Genomic DNA, 22976 nt, shown 5'->3' with positions numbered 1-22976 from the left:
TCTTGCAGGAGAAGGATGGTTTGGGATGTAGCCTTTTCCATTTATTACCATATTTTGAAAGTTATTTTATTTATATAAATCTAGAACATAAGCTGCAGTAGCAGGTCATAGTTTCTCTCAGAGGAAAGCCTGTCATTTGTCCCTGCTTGTCTATTCAGTGTTGTCAAAAGTTCACTGTTGTTTTGTGTTACTCTTCAGTTTCTGTTTTGTTTAATTTTGTCTTCAAGTCTTATACCTGTGTTTTTCCTGTCCATGTTGACATTGTCTATTTTTATATCTTTCATGTTTCCACTTTCCTTTCAACCAATCACACGCGTGCGTTTCATGTGACTGTCATCATGTGGCTTGCATGGTGCTGATGATGTCGTCAACTCCGCAGAAGGTAACTTTTCAGTCCCAATTTTCACAAGAAGAATCTTAATTTTACTGGAGAGTCATTCATAACATAAATACTAAATGTACAAATTCAAACGTTTCCCTTTATTTCCATGTATTTTCCGTCTTGTTAACCCATCATATGTAGCCAGTCACCTTCTCTGGACTGATTGGAGCTCCCTGGAACTCTTACAGTCCTTTAGCAAGGAAGTGTTCCTTCCCTGTCTGATCTAATATAACGTGGGATTTATTCTAACAATTTCACTGATTTATCGCATTGTGATAACTTTTTTGTGCTAACTGTCATTTGTCTCAAGTAGTTTACTGTGCCCAAACACCCCCCTCTAGTGGCTGGGTCCGATCCAATCATGTGTAATTGCTGTTTAAATACTACTTTCATTTTAGCACTCCACAGTAGTCTAACAGCTTGTTCATGAGGTCTTTTAGTTGGAGAGGCAGACAAGTGCCTCTAGCACAACAGTATGGAGGAATGGTGCCATCTGGAGAACACTAGCATACAGAATATTAACAGCTTTCTCCACATCTTTGAAACAGGTTTAGGAGAAGCCGGTTAAAGGTTTCACAGCAGCTGCTGACCAGCCGTAACACATTCTACATCTTCTGAATGACTGCTTCAGCTCACTAACTAACCTTGATATCTCCGATGTGTCTGTTTAGGTGAACCTGAACCGCCTAAGCTGGAGGGAACACTCCAAACAAAAGGCAACTCCCTCAAAGTCAACTGGCTCAAGCAGGATGATGGAGGCTCACCCATCACACACTACCTAGTCCGCTATAAACCAGTGAGTATTCACACTACCTAGTCCGCTATAAACCAGTGAGTATTCACACTACCTAGTCCGCTATAAACCAGTGAGTATTCACACTACCTAGTCCGCTATAAACCAGTGAGTATTCACACTACCTAGTCCGCTATAAACCAGTGAGTACTGCTACTACCTAGTCCGCTATAAACCAGTGAGTATTCTCACTACCTAGTCAGCTATAAACCAGTGAGTATTCACACTACCTTGTCAGATATAAACCAGTGAGTACTGCTACTACCTAGTCCGCTATAAACCAGTGAGTACTCACAATACCTAGTTCGCTATAAACCAGTGGATTTGGGGCACTGTAGACAGCTGTAGACAAACAATGTGCATTCTTATGTGCAAAAAATGTGTGCTAATGTACCCATGCCCTTTCAAGGAATACATTCCTAAAAGAGACTGCCAGGTACTGTATTGTATCATTAAGTTGACCGTGGCCTATTTTGTGTGTCCTTTAGAAGCATCAGGCCGACTGGAAGCCAGAGATCCGACTGCCCGGTGGCAGTGAGTATGTGGTTCTGAGCGGACTGGAGTGGAACACGGAGTACGATGTATTTGTGGTGGCAGAGAACCAGCAGGGGAAGTCCCAACCTGGGACCCTGACCATCAGAATCTCTCCAGAACCCGCTGCCATCCCAGGTACCCCACCATGCACCAGGCACCCGGCACCAGGCACTCACACTGGCACTGCCACGCACAGCTGAGACAGCAAACTCAAACATGTCCCAAACAGGAGCCTTTTTGGTTCTCACAACCACATAAATCTGACAGTACACTTAATAGGAATTTGACGTCTAGATGTTTTCAGCAAGCAAAATTAAGAATATAGAAGAACAAGCCAGCTGTTGGTCAGAGCTGTTCATGGGTGTTCACTCTGCAGCAGAAAATATTAAATATTTCTAACTAGACCCCTCCACTGTCTGTCTGAGAGGGTATGTGAAGAGGGTGTTGTCTGTCTGAGAGGGTATGTGAAGAGGGTGTTGTCTGTCTGAGAGGGTATGTGAAGAGGGTGTTGTCTGTCTGAGAGGGTATGTGAAGAGGGTGTTGTCTGTCTGAGAGGGTATGTGAAGAGGGTGTTGTCTGTCTGAGAGAGTATGTGAAGAGGGTGTTGTCTGTCTGAGAGGGTATGTGAAGAGGGTATTGTCTGTCTGAGAGGGTATGTGAAGAGGGTATTGTCTGTCTGAGAGGGTATGTGAAGAGGGTATTGTCTGTCTGAGAGGGTATGTGAAGAGGGTGTTGTCTGTCTGAGAGGGTATGTGAAGAGGGTATTGTCTGTCTGAGAGGGTATGTGAAGAGGGTGTTGTCTGTCTGAGAGGGTATGTGAAGAGGGTATTGTCTGTCTGAGAGGGTATGTGAAGAGGGTGTTGTCTGTCTGAGAGGGTATGTGAAGAGGGTGTTGTCTGTCTGAGAGGGTATGTGAAGAGGGTGTTGTCTGTCTGAGAGGGTATGTGAAGAGGGTATTGTCTGTCTGAGAGGGTATGTGAAGAGGGTATTGTCTGTCTGAGAGGGTATGTGAAGAGGGTGTTGTCTGTCTGAGAGGGTATGTGAAGAGGGTATTGTCTGTCTGAGAGGGTATGTGAAGAGGGTGTTGTCTGTCTGAGAGGGTATGTGAAGAGGGTGTTGTCTGTCTGAGAGGGTATGTGAAGAGGGTGTTGTCTGTCTGAGAGGGTATGTGAAGAGGGTATTGTCTGTCTGAGAGGGTATGTGAAGAGGGTATTGTCTGTCTGAGAGGGTATGTGAAGAGGGTGTTGTCTGTCTGAGAGGGTATGTGAAGAGGGTATTGTCTGTCTGAGAGGGTATGTGAAGAGGGTATTGTCTGTCTGAGAGGGTATGTGAAGAGGGTATTGTCTGTCTGAGAGGGTATGTGAAGAGGGTATTGTCTGTCTGAGAGGGTATGTGAAGAGGGTGTTGTCTGTCTGAGAGGGTATGTGAAGAGGGTATTGTCTGTCTGAGAGGGTATGTGAAGAGGGTGTTGTCTGTCTGAGAGGGTATGTGAAGAGGGTATTGTCTGTCTGAGAGGGTATGTGAAGAGGGTGTTGTCTGTCTGAGAGGGTATGTGAAGAGGGTGTTGTCTGTCTGAGAGGGTATGTGAAGAGGGTGTTGTCTGTCTGAGAGGGTATGTGAAGAGGGTATTGTCTGTCTGAGAGGGTATGTGAAGAGGGTATTGTCTGTCTGAGAGGGTATGTGAAGAAGGTATTGTCTGTCTGAGAGGGTATGTGAAGAGGGTGTTGTCTGTCTGAGAGGGTATGTGAAGAGGGTTTTGTCTGTCTGAGAGGGTATGTGAAGAGGGTATTGTCTGTCTGAGAGGGTATGTGAAGAGGGTATTGTCTGTCTGAGAGGGTATGTGAAGAGGGTGTTGTCTGTCTGAGAGGGTATGTGAAGAGGGTGTTGTCTGTCTGAGAGGGTATGTGAAGAGGGTATTGTCTGTCTGAGAGGGTATGTGAAGAGGGTATTGTCTGTCTGAGAGGGTATGTGAAGAGGGTATTGTCTGTCTGAGAGGGTATGTGAAGAGGGTGTTGTCTGTCTGAGAGGGTATGTGAAGAGGGTGTTGTCTGTCTGAGAGGGTATGTGAAGAGGGTGTTGTCTGTCTGAGAGGGTATGTGAAGAGGGTGTTGTCTGTCTGAGAGGGTATGTGAAGAGGGTGTTGTCTGTCTGAGAGGGTATGTGAAGAGGGTGTTGTCTGTCTGAGAGGGTATGTGAAGAGGGTATTGTCTGCGAGGACCACTCAAACGAACACTTCTTTTTGAAGTGCCCAGAGTTTGTTTTTTACAGTTCGTTTTTTGTGATGATGACAGACATCGCACAATTGTTTTCCAATTTTGAATCTGTTAGAATTAAACTTCTACACCGAAGCTGTGAGTGACACTCTATGAGTTTGCTATCTCAGTGTTACAACAGGCTGCCTCCGCTATGGACAAAGGCTATCCTACTACAGTGATGGGTACAGTATGTAGATGGATGGTCTATCCTACTACAGTGATAGGTACAGTATGTAGATGGATGGTCTATCCTACTACAGTGATGGGTACAGTATGTAGATGGATGGTCTATCCTACTACTGTGATGGGTACAGTATATAGATGGATGGTCTCTCCTACTACAGTGATGGGTACAGTATGTAGATGGATGGTCTCTCCTACTACAGTGATGGCTACAGTATGTAGATGGATGGTCTCTCCTACTACAGTGATGGGTACAGTATGTAGATGGATGGTCTCTCCTACTACAGTGATTGGTACAGTATGTAGATGGATGGTCTCTCCTACTACAGTGATGGCTACAGTATGTAGATAGATGGTCTATCCTGCTACAGTGATGGGTACAGTATGTAGATGGATGGTCTATCCTACTACTGTGATGGGTACAGTATATAGATGGATGGTCTCTCCTACTACAGTGATGGGTACAGTATGTAGATGGATGGTCTATCCTGCTACAGTGATGGGTACAGTATGTAGATGGATGGTCTATCCTACTACAGTGATGGGTACAGTATGTAGATGGACGGTCTTTCCTACTACAGTGATGGATACAGTATGTAGATGGATGGTCTCTCCTACTACAGTGATGGGTACAGTATGTAGATGGACGGTCTTTCCTACTACAGTGATGGGTACAGTATGTAGATGGATGGTCTATCCTGCTACAGTGATGGGTACAGTATGTAGATGGATGGTCTATCCTACTACATTGATGGGTACAGTATGTAGATGGATAGTCTATCCTGCTACAGTGATGGGTACAGTATGTAGATGGTCTATCCTACCACAGTGATGGGTACAGTATATAGATAGATGGATGGTCTCTATTACTACAGTGATGGGTACAGTATGTAGATAGATGGATGGTCTCTCCTACTACAGTGATGGGTACAATATGTAGAGGGATGGTCTATCCTACTACAGTGATGGGTACAGTATATAGATGGATGGTCTATCCTACCACAGTGATGGGTACAGTATGTAGATGGATGGTCTCTCCTACTACAGTGATGGGGACAGTATGTAGATGGACGGTCTTTCCTACTACAGTGATGGGTACAGTATGTAGATGGATGGTCTATCCTACTACTGTGATGGGTACAGTATGTAGATGGACGGTCTTTCCTACTACAGTGATGGGTACAGTATGTAGATGGATGGTCTATCCTACTACTGTGATGGGTACAGTATGTAGATGGACGGTCTTTCCTACTACAGTGATGGGTACAGTATGTAGATGGATGGTCTATCCTACTACAGTGATGGGTACAGTATGTAGATGGATGGTCTATCCTGCTACAGTGATGGGTACAGTATGTAGATGGATGGTCTATCCTACTACAGTGATGGGTACAGTATGTAGATGGACGGTCTTTCCTACTACAGTGATGGATACAGTATGTAGATGGATGGTCTCTCCTACTACAGTGATGGGTACAGTATGTAGATGGACGGTCTTTCCTACTACAGTGATGGGTACAGTATGTAGATGGATGGTCTATCCTACTACTGTGATGGGTACAGTATGTAGATGGATGGTCTATCCTGCTACAGTGATGGGTACAGTATGTAGATGGATGGTCTATCCTACTACATTGATGGGTACAGTATGTAGATGGATAGTCTATCCTGCTACAGTGAATGGGTACAGTATGTAGATGGTCTATCCTACCACAGTGATGGGTACAGTATATTGATAGATGGATGGTCTCTACTACTACAGTGATGGGTACAGTATGTAGATAGATGGATGGTCTCTCCTACTACAGTGATGGGTACAATATGTAGATGGATGGTCTATCCTACTACAGTGATGGGTACAGTATATAGATGGATGGTCTATCCTACCACAGTGATGGGTACAGTATGAAGATGGATGGTCTCTCCTACTACAGTGATGGCTACAGTATGTAGATGGACGGTCTTTCCTACTACAGTGATGGGTACAGTATGTAGATGGATGGTCTATCCTACTACTGTGATGGGTACAGTATGTAGATGGACGGTCTTTCCTACTACAGTGATGGGTACAGTATGTAGATGGATGGTCTATCCTACTACTGTGATGGGTACAGTATGTAGATGGACGGTCTTTCCTACTACAGTGATGGGTACAGTATGTAGATGGATGGTCTATCCTACTACTGTGATGGGTACAGTATGTAGATGGATGGTCTCTCCTACTACAGTGATGGGTACAGTATGTAGATGGATGGTCTATCCTACTACAGTGGTGGGTACAGTATGTAGATGGATGGTCTATCCTGCTACAGTGATGGGTACAGTATGTAGATAGATGGATGGTCTATCCTACTACAGTGATGGGTACAGTATGTAGATGGATGGTCTATCCTACTACAGTGATGGGTACAGTATGTAGATGGATGGTCTATCCTACTACAGTGATGGGTACAGTATGTAGATGGATGGTCTCTCCTACTACAGTGATGGGTACAGTATGTAGATGGATGGTCTCTCCTACTACAGTGAAGGGTACAGTATGTAGATGGATGGTCTCTCCTACTACATTGATGGGTACAGTATGTAGATGGATGGTCTCTCCTACTACAGTGATGGGTACAGTATGTAGATGGATGGTCTCTCCTACTACAGTGATGGGTACAGTATGTAGATGGATGGTCTATCCTACTACAGTGATGGGTACAGTATGTAGATGGATGGTCTATCCTGCTACAGTGATGGGTACAGTATGTAGATGGATGGTCTCTCCTACTACAGTGATGGGTACAGTATGAAGATGGATGGTCTCTCCTACTACAGTGATGAGTACAGTATGTAGATGGATGGTCTCTCCTACTACAGTGATGGGTACAGTATGTAGATGGATGGTCTATCCTACTACAGTGATGAGTACAGTATGTAGATGGATGGTCTCTCCTACTACAGTGATGGGTACAGTATGTAGATGGATGGTCTCTCCTACTACATTGATGAGTACAGTATGTAGATGGATGGTCTATCCTACTACAGTGATGGGTACAGTATGTAGATGGATGGTCTCTCCTACTACAGTGATGGGTACAGTATGTAGATGGATGGTCTCTCCTACTACAGTGATGGGTACAGTATGTAGATGGATGGTCTCTCCTACTACAGTGATGGGTACAGTATGTAGATGGATGGTCTTTGTCCGTGTGTGTGGATGCAGTCTGTTTCTATATAGTTTGGCCTTAACTGGTACAGCAGCGTTCCTGTACCATAGCAGGTCTTAGCTAGCTGAAACTGACTGCTTTTACTGACACCCACAGACACCTGTGTTGCAACACTACACAGCTAGGCTGCGACAAACCCCTACCAGGCCTCAGGCGATGCAGAGTGCTTTACTGAAACATAGCAGGACTTATCCCTCCTCCTCACTTCTCCTGTTTGTTCTTTCCCTTCTAACCCACCTCCCAGATAAACACGCGTCCCATTCACAACCGTTCAACCCCCAGTTTTCTTACTCATGGTTTGTGGCGTAGTCCTCTCTCACATGCTGTGCTTTTGCTTTAACTTGCTTTTTAAAGCTAGAATCCTTAGTTGCTACATAAATGTTTTGACTTATAGATTAATGATATATACCAATTGATTCTTGAAGAATATGACTTATAAATGCCTCATGAGCTTAGTTTAACAGTCGTACCCCATCAGAAACCAAAATATAAGCTTTTTTTACTATGTTTGTAAACAACGTAAACAAACACTGTATACCCTTAAAACATGGTTAAACTATAATTTTGATTAAATGGATGGTCAATAAAAATGGATGCATCCATAGGGCTGTCTATGAATTTGAGAGTGGTTAAATTTTTCACGGCCCAGCCCTCTCTAGGCCCCCTTTTTACCCAAACAGAAGGGGTGACGGCATTGTTATTGTTTGCGGATTCTAGATTTAACTCCTTGTCAGTTTAAAACTACTTTTTAATTTTTAATTTTGTTCTCTATTCAGTTTTGTTTACAAACTTGACATATTTTCTCTTCTCTCTCCTCTCCTCCCTCTCTTCCCATTTTCCCACCCTTCTGTCCATTTCCACTCTTTCCCTCTCTTCATTTCTCTGCCCCTTCCCCCCTCTCTTTATCTCTCTCCCTATGTCTCTGCCCCTTCCCCCCTCTCTCTATCTCTCTCCCTATGTCTCTGCCCCTTCCCCCCTCTCTTTATCTCTCTCCCTATGTCTCTGCCCCTTCCCCCCTCTCTTTATCTCTCTCCCTATGTCTCTGCCCCTTCCCCCCTCTCTTTATCTCTCTCCCTATGTCTCTGCCCCTTCCCCCCTCTCTTTATCTCTCTCCCTATATCTCTGCCCCTTCCCCCTCTCTATCTCTCTTCCTATGTCTCTGCCCCTTCCCCCCCTCTCTCTATCTCTCTCCCTATGTCTCTGCCCCTTCCCCCCTCTCTTTATCTCTCTCCCTATGTCTCTGCCCCTTCCCCCCTCTCTTTATCTCTCTCCCTATGTCTCTGCCCCTTCCCCCTCTCTTTATCTCTCTCCCTATGTCTCTGCCCCTTCCCCCCTCTCTTTATCTCTCTCCCTATATCTCTGCCCCTTCCCCCCTCTCTATCTCTCTTCCTATGTCTCTGCCCCTTCCCCCCTCTCTCTATCTCTCTCCCTATGTCTCTGCCCCTTCCCCCCTCTCTTTATCTCTCTCCCTATGTCTCTGCCCCTTCCCCCCTCTCTCTATCTCTCTCCCTATGTCTCTGCCCCTTCCCCCCTCTCTTTATCTCTCTCCCTATGTCTCTGCCCCTTCCCCCCTTCTCTTTATCTCTCTCCCTATGTCTCTGCCCCTTCCCCCCTCTCTTTATCTCTCTCCCTATGTCTCTGCCCCTTCCCCCTCTCTCTATCTCTCTCCCTATGTCTCTGCCCCTTCCCCCCCTCTCTCTATCTCTCTCCCTATGTCTCTGCCCCTTCCCCCCTCTCTCTATCTCTCTCCCTATGTCTCTGCCCCTTCCCCCCTCTCTCTATCTCTCTCCCTATGTCTCTGCCCCTTCCCCCCCCCCTCTCTCTACCTCTCTCCCTATGTCTCTGCCCCTTCCCCCCTCTCTCTATCTCTCTCCCTATGTCTCTGCCCCTTCCCCCCCTCTCTCTATCTCTCTCCCTATGTCTCTGCCCCTTCCCCCCCCTCTCTCTATCTCTCTCCCTATGTCTCTGCCCCTTCCCCCCCTCTCTCTATCTCTCTCCCTATGTCTCTGCACTCTTGCCTGGTTTTGGACCCTGGTGGACGTCACTACATGAACACTCTCCTCATTACGTATGACTCTTTTCTGAATCTGTGTGTCTCATCTTTCCATTGGTTTTGACAATATTTTGTTTTGAGCAGCGACCCAAGGCTGTTCGTCTGTGACATACACTCTGATCTCCCTCGTCATGTCCATAGTAACTGTGTTGCTGCTCTCATAGCTAGTTATATGAGGCGATGCTGGTCTCTCTCTCACACACACATAGAGGAAAGAAAGCTATCCTTTCTCTGCCATGGCTGGTTGTCTCTCTGGATGGATGCCTAGACAGACACATGTCTCTCAGTGGGTGGGGAGTAACTACAGAATAGAGCAGCCTGATTGACTGAACTGAACCAAAGGCACTGGTATCAGTTTAGCTTGGTTCCAGATCGGTTTGTGCACTATAGCTAATTCCTATGGTCGTTGACAACAACCATAGTAAGGAGTTAGCTATACAGCACAAACATATATAGGACTAGGCTAGTATCAGACTAGGCTAGTATCCTACAGGTCAGTGCTGTACCACTCCGCTCAGCAACATAGCACAGCTAGTAGCAGCACTCTGAACTAGAGAACTGATTGGAGCTCCAGTTTACATTAATGAACACTAGGGTATTGAATGAGTGGTAATGCTATTTTGAATACTGTGGTAGAGTACTGAGTGAATGGTGGTGAGTACCAGACAGTTTACATAAAGGATGTATATTATTTTTCCACTTACTATATTGTATGTACTGTAAAGATTTTTAATAACATTCATTTTTACATGGACATGTAATTAACAAAGTACCAAATTATAATATGCTAATATTAATATTGTTGTATTATGACACACTGTCGACATACATATAAGCATAATGGATACAGTTGGGAACTGCAGCAGTCAATTGTGTGTTATTGATTCCTGAAGAACTACAAATGTCATTTAAAAACTAGCAATACATTCTTTTATACTATTAAGTTGTGATTATTTTGTTTCACAACTGCATTACAAATAGACCCTGAAGTCAATACTGAATTGTTAATACTCTTTTTAGTAAGTGAATCAGAAGTCCCGAGGAGCTGATTTTCAGGGTGCTCTCTTTAGAATGGGAACTGGACAGATAATGCTAGAGATCACGTATTGTGTGTGGTACAGTAGTCACTAGCTAGCCACACATACATGGTTGTTTACAAAATATCTCTTGAAGCACATTATGCATTTTCTTCGGGTGTTTTTGGTTATGACTAATATCAAATAAAGTTGATTTAATACATATTAATGGGTTTGCATTTATTAGAGGGCAGGTGATTTAGATAGATGCCTTTACTGTTCCAAAGACAAGGTACAAGTCACGTGTGATGTTTGTTTGAGCCTTGTCAGGGAGACATTGATCTCCCAATTTGAGCACATCAAGGTACCAGTATGAAGTTAACGTCTACAAAACATCTGGTTAGAAGCTGTGATCTCTTCTCACTATGTCAATGTGCATGACAGGTGAGTTGTCTGTGTTTTATGAAACCATTATGTAGAAAACAGATGGTTCCATATTCTAACAGTATGTCCACATTCATTCAGCTGTCTAACTGTGGTGCTATATGTTCCTAGTGAGTCATGCTGTGTCTGTACTGTAGATATAGACGGGGAGTCTGCCCTCTCCACGGGCATCATGGCAGGGATCCTCATCTTGGCCTTCGTCCTGCTGCTCCTGGCTGTGGACATCACCTGCTACTTCACCAACAAGTGTGGCCTCATCATGTGTCTGTGTTGCAAGCCAGGCAGTGGGGCCAAGGGACACAACCTAGAACAGGGCAAGGCTGCATTCATGTGAGTGTCTACTGTCTCAATATGTGCGTCCCAAATGGCACCCTGTTCTCTATCTAGTGTACTTCTTTGGACCAGGGCCCATAGGGAATAAGGTGCCATTTGTGACACTGACACAGACTGAAAAAGGAGTCTCTGCATACTTGCAATTTAGATGCAATTTCACAGTTCTCATTTGCTAAGCTTTGGGTACGTGATGACCTTCGTCTGAGAATGTCTGGTTCAAGCATTTAATCATCCTCATTATGCTGTAGTTCTGTGTTACTGAGGTCCTGGAGTCTGTTGCCGTGGTGCCTATGTAGCAATCAGAATCCTCTGTGTCCACAGAAAGGATGAGTCCAAAGAACCGATAGTGGAGGTGAGGACAGAGGATGAGTGCACAGCCAATCACAACGCAGGAGGACCCACGGAACCCAGTGAGACCACACCCCTTACAGAGCCAGAGTGAGTATACCTTGACATACAGACACACACACATGTGGGTGCACACATACACACACATATCACACACACACACACACACACACACACACACACACAGATATCGTCGTTGGGCTAAAGCACAGTACATTCCTCTTGTAAGAATCCCAATATTCCTGCACAGTTTTGAGTACATTGTAATTAATGGAATGTTGATGACTTTTTGAGCATAAGCAGTTAGTTTATACATATGTCTGTGATTCCTATAAGCAGATAGCACCGTCGTGTGCTCATGCTTGTATACTTTTTGTTGACATTTCTCTATAGTCACATTCACACTGCACTTAGCCCAGGGTTAACAAATGCTTGCGTGAAAAGAGGGTTAGCTAACCCTAAACTAGTTTTAACCCAGCATTAAGGATAGCCCTGGTCTAACAACATGCGGTGTGAAAAACCCTTGTGTGTGTTGTAGTTTCTTGTGCGTTTGTTTTGGGGAGGGGAGGGGTGTTTATTTCTTTGCTGCCACAATAGTTTTTTCTCAGGATATTTCTTAGGAGATTCATCTTTTCGATATCACGGTTGAATCGCTACCAGTCAAAGACGTGGATAGATCCACTGTGGTTTTTTCCTGTATATGGTGAACTTGATGAAGCCCACCTAAAAACGGAGACATTAAAAACGGGAGTCACATGAGATGAGTGTCTGTTTCCATTAGAAATACCTGTTTTTAGTTCATTAGACCCTACATGTTCTCCATGTCAGTCTGTGCATGAACAGTGTCCTTTGTTATTTGATGTGCCTCACTGCATGGAACCCCCTGGTGTGTCCTTTCTCTCTGGTTGATGTTGTCTGCTCAGTGTGTGTGATATCTAACTGCATGCCTCCCCTAACCGAACCTCCTGCTTGCTCCTCCTCTCCACCCCTCCTCCCCAGTCCCCACGTCGGGTCCCAGTCACCTCACTGTCTAGTGTGTGTGTCTCTGCTCTCTCCCTGCTCTTTCTCCCAGGCTGGCCGCTCACACTGCTGCCCTGGCTCTGGATACCCTCTCGTCTGTAGCCACCATCTCTGACACAGCCAACACAACCTATGACCCCGCCCAGGACAGCCCCTCTAGTGAGAGCACCGCTCTCACCTGTAGCCTGTCTGCCCTCGCTACTGACCCCCTGCCTGCCCCCGCCCCAGCACCCACCCCAGAGTCCAACACAGCCCCCCCAACCCCCTTCATCTCCACCTCTGACATCACAGCTAGAGTAGCCCCCCTGTTAGACCTTCTAGGAGACAGCTCTCCTAGAGCAGAGGACAAAATGTATACCACTGCTGTTAGTGCTACAGATTGCCCTACATCTCCTAAAAATTCCCCTATTCCAATACCACCTAGGCGTCGAAACTCTAACAGACCTGCTCCTTCTCCTCCCACTCCCAAGAGCCCCACACCTACCCACTCCACCACCATGGCCCCCAGGAAATCTGCCCCGGAAAGTCCCTCTCTTGCCCCCTCCACTGCCTCTCCTAGTCCAAACACCAGGAAAGCTGCTCCTATTGCCCCAGACAGACCCTCTCCTGCTCCTATGGCATTCACTTTCCCAGCCTCTGACACCTCCACCTCTAAACTTGCTCCTACTGCCACCAGCACTGCTAAACCTGTCCCTGTTACCCCTGTCCCTCTTACCCCTGTTCCTGTTACCCCTACTGTCCTGGGCTCTAGTACACCAGTCCCTGACCCTGACAAACCTGACTCTACTACCAAAGACACTCCCACTCCTGCCCCTAATATAGACCCCACTCCCACTACCACATCTGTCCCTAGTACTCCTACTACTGCCTTCAATGCTGACATAACTGCTGCTATCGTTCACGAGGACACAATCAAATGTGCCCCTGTTTCCCCAGAGATTCTCACTAGTATTCCAGTTCCCACAAGTGCCCCCACCACACCTGCCCCTAATGCTTCCACTGCCCCGAGCTTTGCCACACCTGCTGCCCCCACGGTCACTATCACACTGGCTTCTACTATCTACGACACCCTAACACCCACCCTGACCCCCCACATGCCCACCACCACAGCACCCCAAGCCCCAGAGATAGAGTTAGAGTTGACCAATGGGGTGGAGACTGAGAGCCCCTCCATTCCCCCAGCAGAGCCCACTAGGTTTCAGAGTAGTCCCACTCCCTCCCCTGCCCCTGGCCTTTCCTCATCCTCCTCCCCCCTGGCTAACGGAAACGGGTTTGGGGCAGACCTCCAGGCCTCAAGCCCCCCAGCTCTGGAGGAGTTAGACAGTCTGGCCAAGGCTGCTCCACTCAACGACGAGTATGGCTCCCTCTAGAGGTTTATACGTGTCAATGTTTTTGTGTTCCCAGTCGTCTACTATTCTATTATCACTCAGTCTCCACCTTTCCATTTGTCTTGTGAAGTAAAGTGAAATTGTAGTAGTCAATTGTGGTAACAGTGGTGATAATTGTTCATTAATGAGACCTGTGTAATGGTGACAAGTGCTGTAGTCATTGCCATGGTAGTGGATGTGTGTGTGTGTGTGTAGCGTCGTGTGGAGTAGTAAAGTACTGTGTATGGTTCCCCTTGTAGAGTGTGTTGTGGAAGTTGTGGAAGTCTTGTAATAACAGTGCCGGGCATTAGTACTGCTCTTAGGCTGGGGATAGGGCCAGAAGACTAGATCTTTCACTCACCCCGCCTAATGTCTATTCAATGGTAGGGCAGACACTGCAACAAACAATCAGTACTGCTCTATCACTTTGACTCAGAGGTGCTCTGTAATTATATTACTTGTGTCGGTATCAATCGTCTAACAATTACTACCTATGGCTATTGTCTAAATATATATTGGAAAAGTAGCGGTTAAGAGCGTTGGACCAGTAACCGAAAGGTTGATGGTTCAAATCCCAGAGCCAACTAGGTGAACGATCTGTTGATGTGCCCTTGAGCAAGGCACTTAACCCTAATGTATCCTGTAAGTCACTCTGGATAAGAGCGTCTGATAGAATGTAAATGTCTATATTTGGGGTGTTTTTTGTTTGAACGCAGCAGTTGTGGTTTTCTTAGGAATGTTGTTGTTTTTCTATTACATTGCAGGTAGACTGTTCATTTCTAACATTTTCTCCATTGCAGGAAGATATTTGGAGGTGAGAAAAGTAAAGCGGAGGAGGCTGAGGTGAAGACAGCCCTGTCAGAGGTGACCACAGAACACAACAATGTCACACAGAGAAACGCCAGCGACAACAAAGCATGATTGGGCAGCCTCAGCCCATCCAAGATGGCGGCGGCAGCAACACTCATTACAGTCTGCAGCAGTTTTTCTTTCCGGTGCCCTTACTGCATTTCCAGAACAGCAACATGTGTCTGTGTAATAGAGTTCATTAGAGCACGATCTGATTGTACAAACATTTTTATTCTCACGTATGATGTGTTTCACTACACACATGGAACACTAAAGAATTCCATTTGAGTGATTTCAAGTGGTATAGGAGACAAAATTCTAGTTTTTACAACTACTCAGAGTTATAATTGTTTTCAGTGAGGATAAACAATGGATTATTCAGGAACATAACACTGAGTGTACAAAACATTAGGAATATCTTCCTAATATTTAGTTACACCCCCCTTTGCCCTCAGAATAGCCTCAATTCATCGGGGCATGGACTCAACAAGGTGTCGAAAGCGTTCCACAGGGATGCTGGCCCATGTTGACTCCAATGCTTCCCGCAGTTGTGTCAAGTTGGTTGGATGTCCTTTGGGTGTTGGACCATTCTTGATACACACGGGAAACTGTTGAGTGTGAAAACCCAACAACATTGCGGTTCTTGACACACGGTGCGCCTGGTACCTACTGCCATACTCCGTTCAAAGGCACTTAAATATTTTGTCTTGCCTATTCACCATCTGAATGACACACATACACAATCCATGTCTCAAGGTTTAAAAATCCTTCTTTAACCTGTCTCCTCCCCTTCATCTACACTGATTGGAGTGGATTTAACAAGTGACATCAAAAGGGATCATAGCTTTCTTCTGGATTCACCTGGTCAGTCTGTCATGGAAAGAGAATAATGTTTTGTACACTCAGTCTATATATACTGAAGAGATTGACCATGTAGACATTATTTTATTATTTCCATGTTACATTGTTCAAATGTTTGATGGCTAGTCTCATCCAATAGTCTCATCCAATAGTTTGTTTGCATGTCTGATTAGAAAATGGTTCTTAATGTTTTGTTTGAAACATTTGACTGTTTTACTCTTTTATGTCTGTATTAGGGTGGGTTATCATACAGATTGTTTCAATGTCTCAAACAGAAGTTCATTGATTTGGTTAACACCACTTCCCCATGCTCCAAGGCAAGCTCTGAGTGACAGAGACAGACAGAAAGGAAGGTAGGGTTATTTCTAGCTAGCAGCCCACAGTGCTGGGAATGCTTGGGTTTCAGAGAAAGCCATATTATCGTAGATATGTATCAGAAGTTATCATATGAGATGTCTTCAACTCGCCTCACCTGGGGCTTCAGGAAATGAATACTGTATTGTGCTAAATGCAGAAGTACGTATTGAGCAAATATTGTACCGGTATTCACAATGGAACACAAGATCGAGCCATGTGCAACCGATCCAGTGGTTCTCACAGAGAAAGGTTGTAGGGAATAACGTTTAGTGATCTAAGTGAATGTCTCATCATGACCCAAGCACCACCACCTCCTTGTTTTAACATCAACTATGATGAGTATCTTATCATATTCACAAGAAAACAAAGAAAATGCCTGACATTTATCATTTAGAATCGTGTTTTTGAAGCAAAAATCTTTTAAAGCAGTTTTTGTACTCTATATGGAAAGGTTTCTTTTCCACTCCTGACTGCGAGCTTGTGCACTGTGACTGTGTCAGTGGATTGTCTTGTCGTCACTTTCAATAATATCTGCATAGCTTTGTCGTGAAAGGTTTACCTGTATATTCTTTTTATATTGTATCTATGAAAACAGTACAGCAAATGTATATACAGTATAGAGTTGTTGATATGTCCCATCACACAGAGGTCTAGTGCAGTCTGTAACACAGCCTGGGGAGATATGTTGAGTTTTGGGCATGATGAATACAAACGGTACTTTATAAAATATGTGTGACAGAAACCCAAACAGACGTGCCTAATGTTTGTTTAGGCAATGCGAGTTTCATATTGAGTTATGTGAGGGAGTTATCAGAATGAGGTCTGTTCAGGCCTATAAAACGCTTTATTTTAGTCTCCAGTTGTTGTTCAAGTGTTCTGTAATGTTGTCTTTGAATTGATTTTGTTTTTGTACAATAGCAGGCATCATGAGCTTGCTTCCTGTTGAATTTATAATACCAGAGACGGAGGGCAGGGTGGTAATTTGACAACAGAAGAAAACAACACTCCAAGATGTTAATACTGTATGTTGTTCTGCCACTTTCAAGTAAACAATCATTCCCCTCAGTACATCAGTGGAATAGGACAGTCATGCCAGAACCTGTACAATACAACCCTCTGCTGTTGTCATCCTCCCACCCTGTCCCCTATCTCTGGAGCCTCTTGGTTTTACTGGGTCAAACCCAGTGGACCGTTCTGCTCTCAGCGGTCTACAGTCAGAGTACTAACCCATTTACAAAATAAAACAAGGTTTTGGAACCTCACGCTGTTTACCATTGTTTTTATGGCAAGTCATTGTTTTCTACAATGATATTGTATTATTAGTGTGCCCTTTTCCTTCTAATGGGAGTTTGTAGATGTAATATACAATAGTGAGCACTAGATGGCATGAAGTGACAATTTACAAATGTAATATATTTATCAAGATTATATGAATGTCCTTGTTGATGATAAGGTAATATATAAAAAAAACTCCTTGATTAAGGTTATTAAATTATTACCTTCTAGATTACGTGAAGAGATAGGAAAATGATAGATTGTAATAGGGTATGATAATGAGTTGGTGTTGCTGGATTCCCTGAGTTAGAGACTTGAGTGACTAATATAATTGTAATGAGCAAGGGCAGATACATATAACCCAGACAGACCTACCAGTATTTTTTTTTAAATCTCAGTAAGTGATGAATAATGGTTAATTTAACTAGTTGTTTTCAATTGCATCTGGATCCAAAGACAACTGACTTTCATTCACCCTGCCCAAAAACCAGGTCGTGAGGACTGCTGCCCTGTAGATGTCTCTCTTTCCAGCCTTGATAGAACTGGGAACAGAGGACAATCATTCAAAGCTGTGACGTCGCCTGGGTGACAATTTGCCTACTTGGAGTGGGGATGAGTTTGGAGCGGGTTCTGTGAAATGCCTTACCATGATGTTGCCTGAATGATAACGCAATCGGCTGAGTGAGGACGTAACAGGCCGCTAAGGTAAGGGGAATGAATGATAGCAAAATAGTTGTCTTTCAATGTTCTCTATTGCAGTAATACTGCCGTTGCACAGGTGAATCGAAAATACTTTCTGAAATAGCTATTATTCACCATGTTACCAATTTATGGACAATGCTGAATTATTAATTGACATATTCACTAAATGGCAATCCATTTGTGTTTGTTTTTATATACATAGTCGCGTTTCCTAAAACGTTTTTGGGGCTAAAGTTTGCCCGCCGTTACTGTAACGGATTTAAAAACTTGACTGCTTAGTATGCCCGCCATACGATCAGACAGAGAGAGAGACGTGACTAAGCCGTGCCGTGCTGTGCGCCCATGCTATGTGTTGCTCCCCTACAGTTTAACACTATGGCCATATTTAATTATTTCATGTTTAGAGTGTTAGTGACCAGATAAATGTACATGTTGGTGTTTTGGGGTAGGAATTCGTGATTCCATCAGAGCATAGTTAGCACCTGATGCGCTCTGTTGCGGAACTACCCAGGCTGAGTGTCAGCATTATCCATTAAGTGTATATGGGTCAGTGGTCACTGAAGGTCAGAAAATATAACAAATAATCATGGAACTATTTATCGTAGCATTTATCTTTATGATCGTGGGCTATATAGGCTATATTGGTTGAGGAGTGGCCACCCATACAAACATTAAAAAAGCGCTCCAAATATGTGTGATTGTGAACGGTATTTTTCACCTTTCTAAATCTAACATTTGGTTCAAATGTAATCGTGGTTTGATAGTAGTAACTTATTAGATCGATTTATTCAGGAGTGTTCCCGCTGTAGCCCATCTATAATCGTTTACGCAATCCATATGCGCCCATATCAGCGAGTGGCTCAGTTTATAGACATAAAAGTACATGCATCCATCCGTGTGTTACCTGTTGCAGTAATACAGTTCAAGTGCGTGTGTACTAATGCATTTACAGCACATGTGATAGTGTATGGCTCTGTCCACTTGCAGCCTATGACATACAGTGCATTCAGAAAGTATTCAGACCCCTTGACTTTGTATCACATTTTGTTACTTACAGCCTTATTCTACAATGGATTTTTTTTTTCATCCTCATCAATCTATACACAATAACCCATAATGACAAAGCGAAAACAGGTATTTTGAAAAATTTGCAAATGTATTAAAAATAAAAAAACATAAATACCTTGTTTACATATGTATTCAGACCCTTTGCTATGAGAATCGAAATTGAGCTCAGGTGCATTCTGTTTGCATTGATCATCCTTGAGATGTTTCTACAACTTGATTGGAGTCCACCTGAGGTAAATTCGATGGACTGGACATGATTTGGAAAGGCAAACACCTGTCTATATAAGGCCCCACAATTGACAGTGCATGTCAGAGTAAAAACCAAGCCATGAGGTCAAAGAAATTGTCCGTAGAACTCCGAGACAGGATTGTGTCGAAATGTATTAAAAACTGTTTTTGCTTTGCCGTTATGGGGTATTGTGTGTAGATTGATGGGGGAAGGGGGGGGTGGGGGGGGGGGGGGACACACACAATTTAATCCATTTTAGAATGAGTATGTAACGTAACAAAATATGGAAAAAATCAAGGGGTCTGAAAACTTTCTGAATGCACTGTACAGTGCGTGACTAGTATCAAACGGACCTCATGGTGCACTCCTGGATTTAGGGAATCTATAATTCTCCTGTGTTTCCTTCCAGAGTATTTCCTTATAGTGACACATTACCATACAATATCAACATTTCAACTCAGTGCCTGACATTTGGCCAGCCAATGCTAAAATATTATTACTTTTCTTTCCCTCTGCAATTGTTGAACATGCAAGATATTGTCTTAAGACATCATTTTTTTTTTAAAACATGGCAATCAACCAGACCATTCTTATTCACGTTTAATTGTACTGTCATTGCCATGATCTGAGATTTGAATATTTAATGTGCTTTCTTCTGTATCTCCCTTTAGACTTATAGACACACTGAAGGAAAAGCAGGTGGGATAGAACACACCTCATGCGTGGGCTCAGAGAGGGTCCGAGGCTGTACGGATCATCTGACTAAGATGGGTGTTCTCCAGCTCCACAACCCCACCCTCCCCGCCACGCTCCTGCACAGGGCCAATCATATGCGTCTGTCGGGAACGCTGTGTGACGTCATCATCACGGTGGATGGCCAGGAGTTCCCGGCCCACCGCACCGTCCTGGCCTGCACCAGCAAGATGTTTGAGATCTTGTTCCACCGCAGCAGCCTGCGCTACGCCCTCGACTTCCTCTCCCCCAAGACCTTCCAGCAGATTCTGGAGTACGCCTACACGGCCTCCCTGCAGGCCACGGCCGAGGACCTGGATGACCTGCTGTACGCCGCTGAGATCCTGGAGATCGAGTACCTGGAGGAGCAGTGCCTCAAAGTCCTGGAGACCATCCAGTCAGAGGAGAAGCAGGACCACCTGAGTCTGAGTGGGAGGAACCACGGGTCTGGAGAGAGCGAACATGGCAGGGCAAGGCACTGGAGGAACATGCTAATCTCCAAGAAGCATTCCATGCAGGAGGGTGGTATCAACCCCACCGCCCTGCACCACCTGGCACTGTACCACATGACTGACAGGAGTCCCTCTATGCCAGGGGGACTACCTATGGGGCTCCCTGTAGCTAGTCCCACACAAGTTGGAGGGCTTAGTCTGGAGGGCCTGGGTCAGTCTCCACTACAGTACAGCCTCAATGGAGCACAGCACCCCTCCCTGCCTCTGACTAAGAGGATAAAGACAGAGGACAATAACATGCAGGTGGATGAAGTCAATAGCTACGAGGGCCGGTCCTCCAGCGGAGGGGAGGGAGGCTTTGAATCGGACCAGCCCAGAGATGAGGGCCCGGGGACCCCCCAAAGAGGCAGTGTCATCACCTCGGCTAGAGAGCAGCACTCGGGCCAAGAGGAGGGGGGCATAGTGGGGAACAACTCTCCTCTGGACAGTTATCCTGTGCTGGCTGAGAAACACCTGGCCTCCCTCTACTCATCCATGCCCTCCAATCACATAGGGGAGGTGGGGTTGCCTATGCCCATGTCGGTGGCCCCTTCCCTAGCCATGTCCCTGGACCTGAGGGCCTACGGGGGACTGCTGCCCCAGGGCCTGCTCCACAGGGAGATCCTCAGCAGGCTGGGCCAGTTTGCAGCAGGGATGAGGCGGGAGGGCCAGAGTCAGAGTCAGAGCTGTGGGGACTGTGGTCTCCAGCTGCATAACAGAGAGGCCATGGAGCAACACAGGTAGAGTACAGATTACTGCAGACTGCATACTCAACTCACTGTTATATCTCCAGGGTGTCTTTAGGTATTATGGATCTCAAGGTATCATTGAAGGAAGTATTTTGTCAGAGAGCGCCGGCAAGTAAATGTAGTTGAATGTGGAATGCAATTAGATTGTGTCACCCCTTCACCTACAAAGTACTCTATCTGGTCGCTATACACTAGGAGGTCTGTGAGAGACCGAGAGAGGGATTTGGAGTGTGTATGTGTGTGGTGAGTCTGGAGTCTTCATGCTAAATGGTTAAATGTTTTGTTAGAATGTGCAGGAAGAGATAAATTGTAGTACACAACTTCTAATTTAAAGGTCGGTGATTTTTTTTCTTTTTTGTCTTCATTAACTTTTAACACGTTAAAAGACTTCAAAGGAAAGACCTGGGAGCAACGATATTGAATATCTTAATTTGTTTAAAAAAGACACCTGCTCTTGTGCCTGAATAGAGGGACTTCATGAGAGGTATGAAATGGGTCTTTGTTAGCCACTTAGCATACATGGTGTGGCATAATGAAGCTGTTTACTAAGTTTCTAAATTTCACAATTCTGTATGATTGTTTTGAATTAGATATGACTCATACTTAAAACTGTCTCTGGGTGCATTTGGTATGCATTCCTTTGCATTAGTGAGGAAGGAGAGTAGCCTGCCTCTATAGGGATCAGCAGGCTTCTTAGCATGGGAAGGCAGAAGCCACTGGTTGACAGTTATACTGCTGCCTCATGACTTGGTGGGTTTAGACTAGAGGTTGGTGGGTTTAGACTAGGGGTTGGTGGGTTTAGACTAGAGGTCGACTAGAGGTTGGTGGGTTTAGACTAGAGGTTGGTGGGTTTAGACTAGAGGTTGGTGGGTTTAGACTAGAGGTTGGTGGGTTTAGACTAGAGGTTGGTGGGTTTAGACTAGAGGTCGACTAGAGGTTGGTGGGTTTAGACTAGAGGTTGGTGGGTTTAGACGAGAGGTTGGTGGGTTTAGACTAGAGGTCGACTAGAGGTTGGTGGGTTTAGACTAGAGGTTGGTGGGTTTAGACTAGAGATTGGTGGGTTTAGACTAGAGATTGGTGGGTTTAGACTAGAGGTTGACTAGAGGTTGGTAGGTTTAGACTAGAGGTTGGTGGGTTTAGACTAGAGATTGGTGGGTTTAGACTAGAGATTGGTGGGTTTAGACTAGAGGTAGACTAGAGGTTGGTGGGTTTAGACTAGAGGTTGGTAGGTTTAGACTAGAGGTCGAGTAGAGGTTGGTGGGTCTAGACTAGAGGTAGACTAGAGGTTGGTGGGTTTAGACTAGAGGTTGGTGGGTTTAGACTAGAGGTTGGTAGGTTTAGACTAGAGGTCGACTAGAGGTTGGTGGGTCTAGACTAGAGGTAGACTAGAGGTTGGTGGGTTTAGACTAGAGGTTGGTGGGTTTAGACTAGAGGTTGGTGGGTTTAGACTATAGATTGGTGGGTTGAGACTAGAGGTAGACTAGAGGTTGGTGGGTTTAGACTAGAGGTCGACTAGAGGTTGGTGGGTTTAGACTAGAGGTTGGTGGGTTTATAACTTGTAGGATTATTGTGAACTCATGAGTCACCTTTCCCATAACTCTGTTGATGACATGTGCTACACCAGCTCAGCTTTAGCTTGTGAGCAGTGCTACTCATGACATTACAACAGCTTCAGACAGGTCCTCAGGTACCATTGCTAAATCAATCAACCGAGCCATCATCA

The 22976-nt window shown here is 44.9% G+C and overlaps 2 protein-coding genes across 15 annotated transcripts in view; both read left to right on the top strand.

Annotated features, from left to right (window-relative positions):
• The window catches only part of LOC110503959 (neural cell adhesion molecule 1), a 118012-nt gene extending 100742 nt beyond the window's left edge, over positions 1-17270 (top strand). For 5 of the 14 annotated variants that reach the window (XM_021582636.2, XM_021582632.2, XM_036962121.1 and 2 more), the window contains 7 exons: positions 380-382; positions 1054-1178; positions 1664-1844; positions 11010-11202; positions 11527-11643; positions 12626-13927; positions 14741-17270. In XM_021582636.2, coding sequence (XP_021438311.1) covers positions 380-382; positions 1054-1178; positions 1664-1844; positions 11010-11202; positions 11527-11643; positions 12626-13927; positions 14741-14861 — 2042 coding nt within the window. In that variant the 3' untranslated portion in view covers positions 14862-17270. Of the gene's footprint in view, positions 1-379; positions 383-1053; positions 1179-1663; positions 1845-9496; positions 11203-11526; positions 11644-12625; positions 13946-14740 lie in introns of those variants that run through there. The other 9 variants (XM_021582638.2, XM_036962124.1, XM_036962123.1 and 6 more) reach the window with 5 other exon arrangements.
• A 579-nt stretch (positions 17271-17849) lies between these two features.
• The window catches only part of LOC101268962 (zinc finger and BTB domain-containing protein 16-A), a 30194-nt gene continuing 25067 nt past the window's right edge, over positions 17850-22976 (top strand). Inside the window, exons 1-2 of the mRNA XM_021582628.2 lie at positions 17850-17987; positions 19953-21244. Of these exons, the coding sequence (XP_021438303.2) occupies positions 20049-21244 (1196 nt within the window). The 5' untranslated portion in view covers positions 17850-17987; positions 19953-20048. The remainder of the gene's footprint in view (positions 17988-19952; positions 21245-22976) is intronic.

This window comes from Oncorhynchus mykiss, chromosome 24, assembly GCF_013265735.2.
Source record: "Oncorhynchus mykiss isolate Arlee chromosome 24, USDA_OmykA_1.1, whole genome shotgun sequence".
NCBI lineage: Eukaryota > Metazoa > Chordata > Actinopteri > Salmoniformes > Salmonidae > Oncorhynchus > Oncorhynchus mykiss.
Note: the sequence above shows the minus strand (reverse complement) of the source record. Positions and strands in the feature narration are given on the sequence as shown.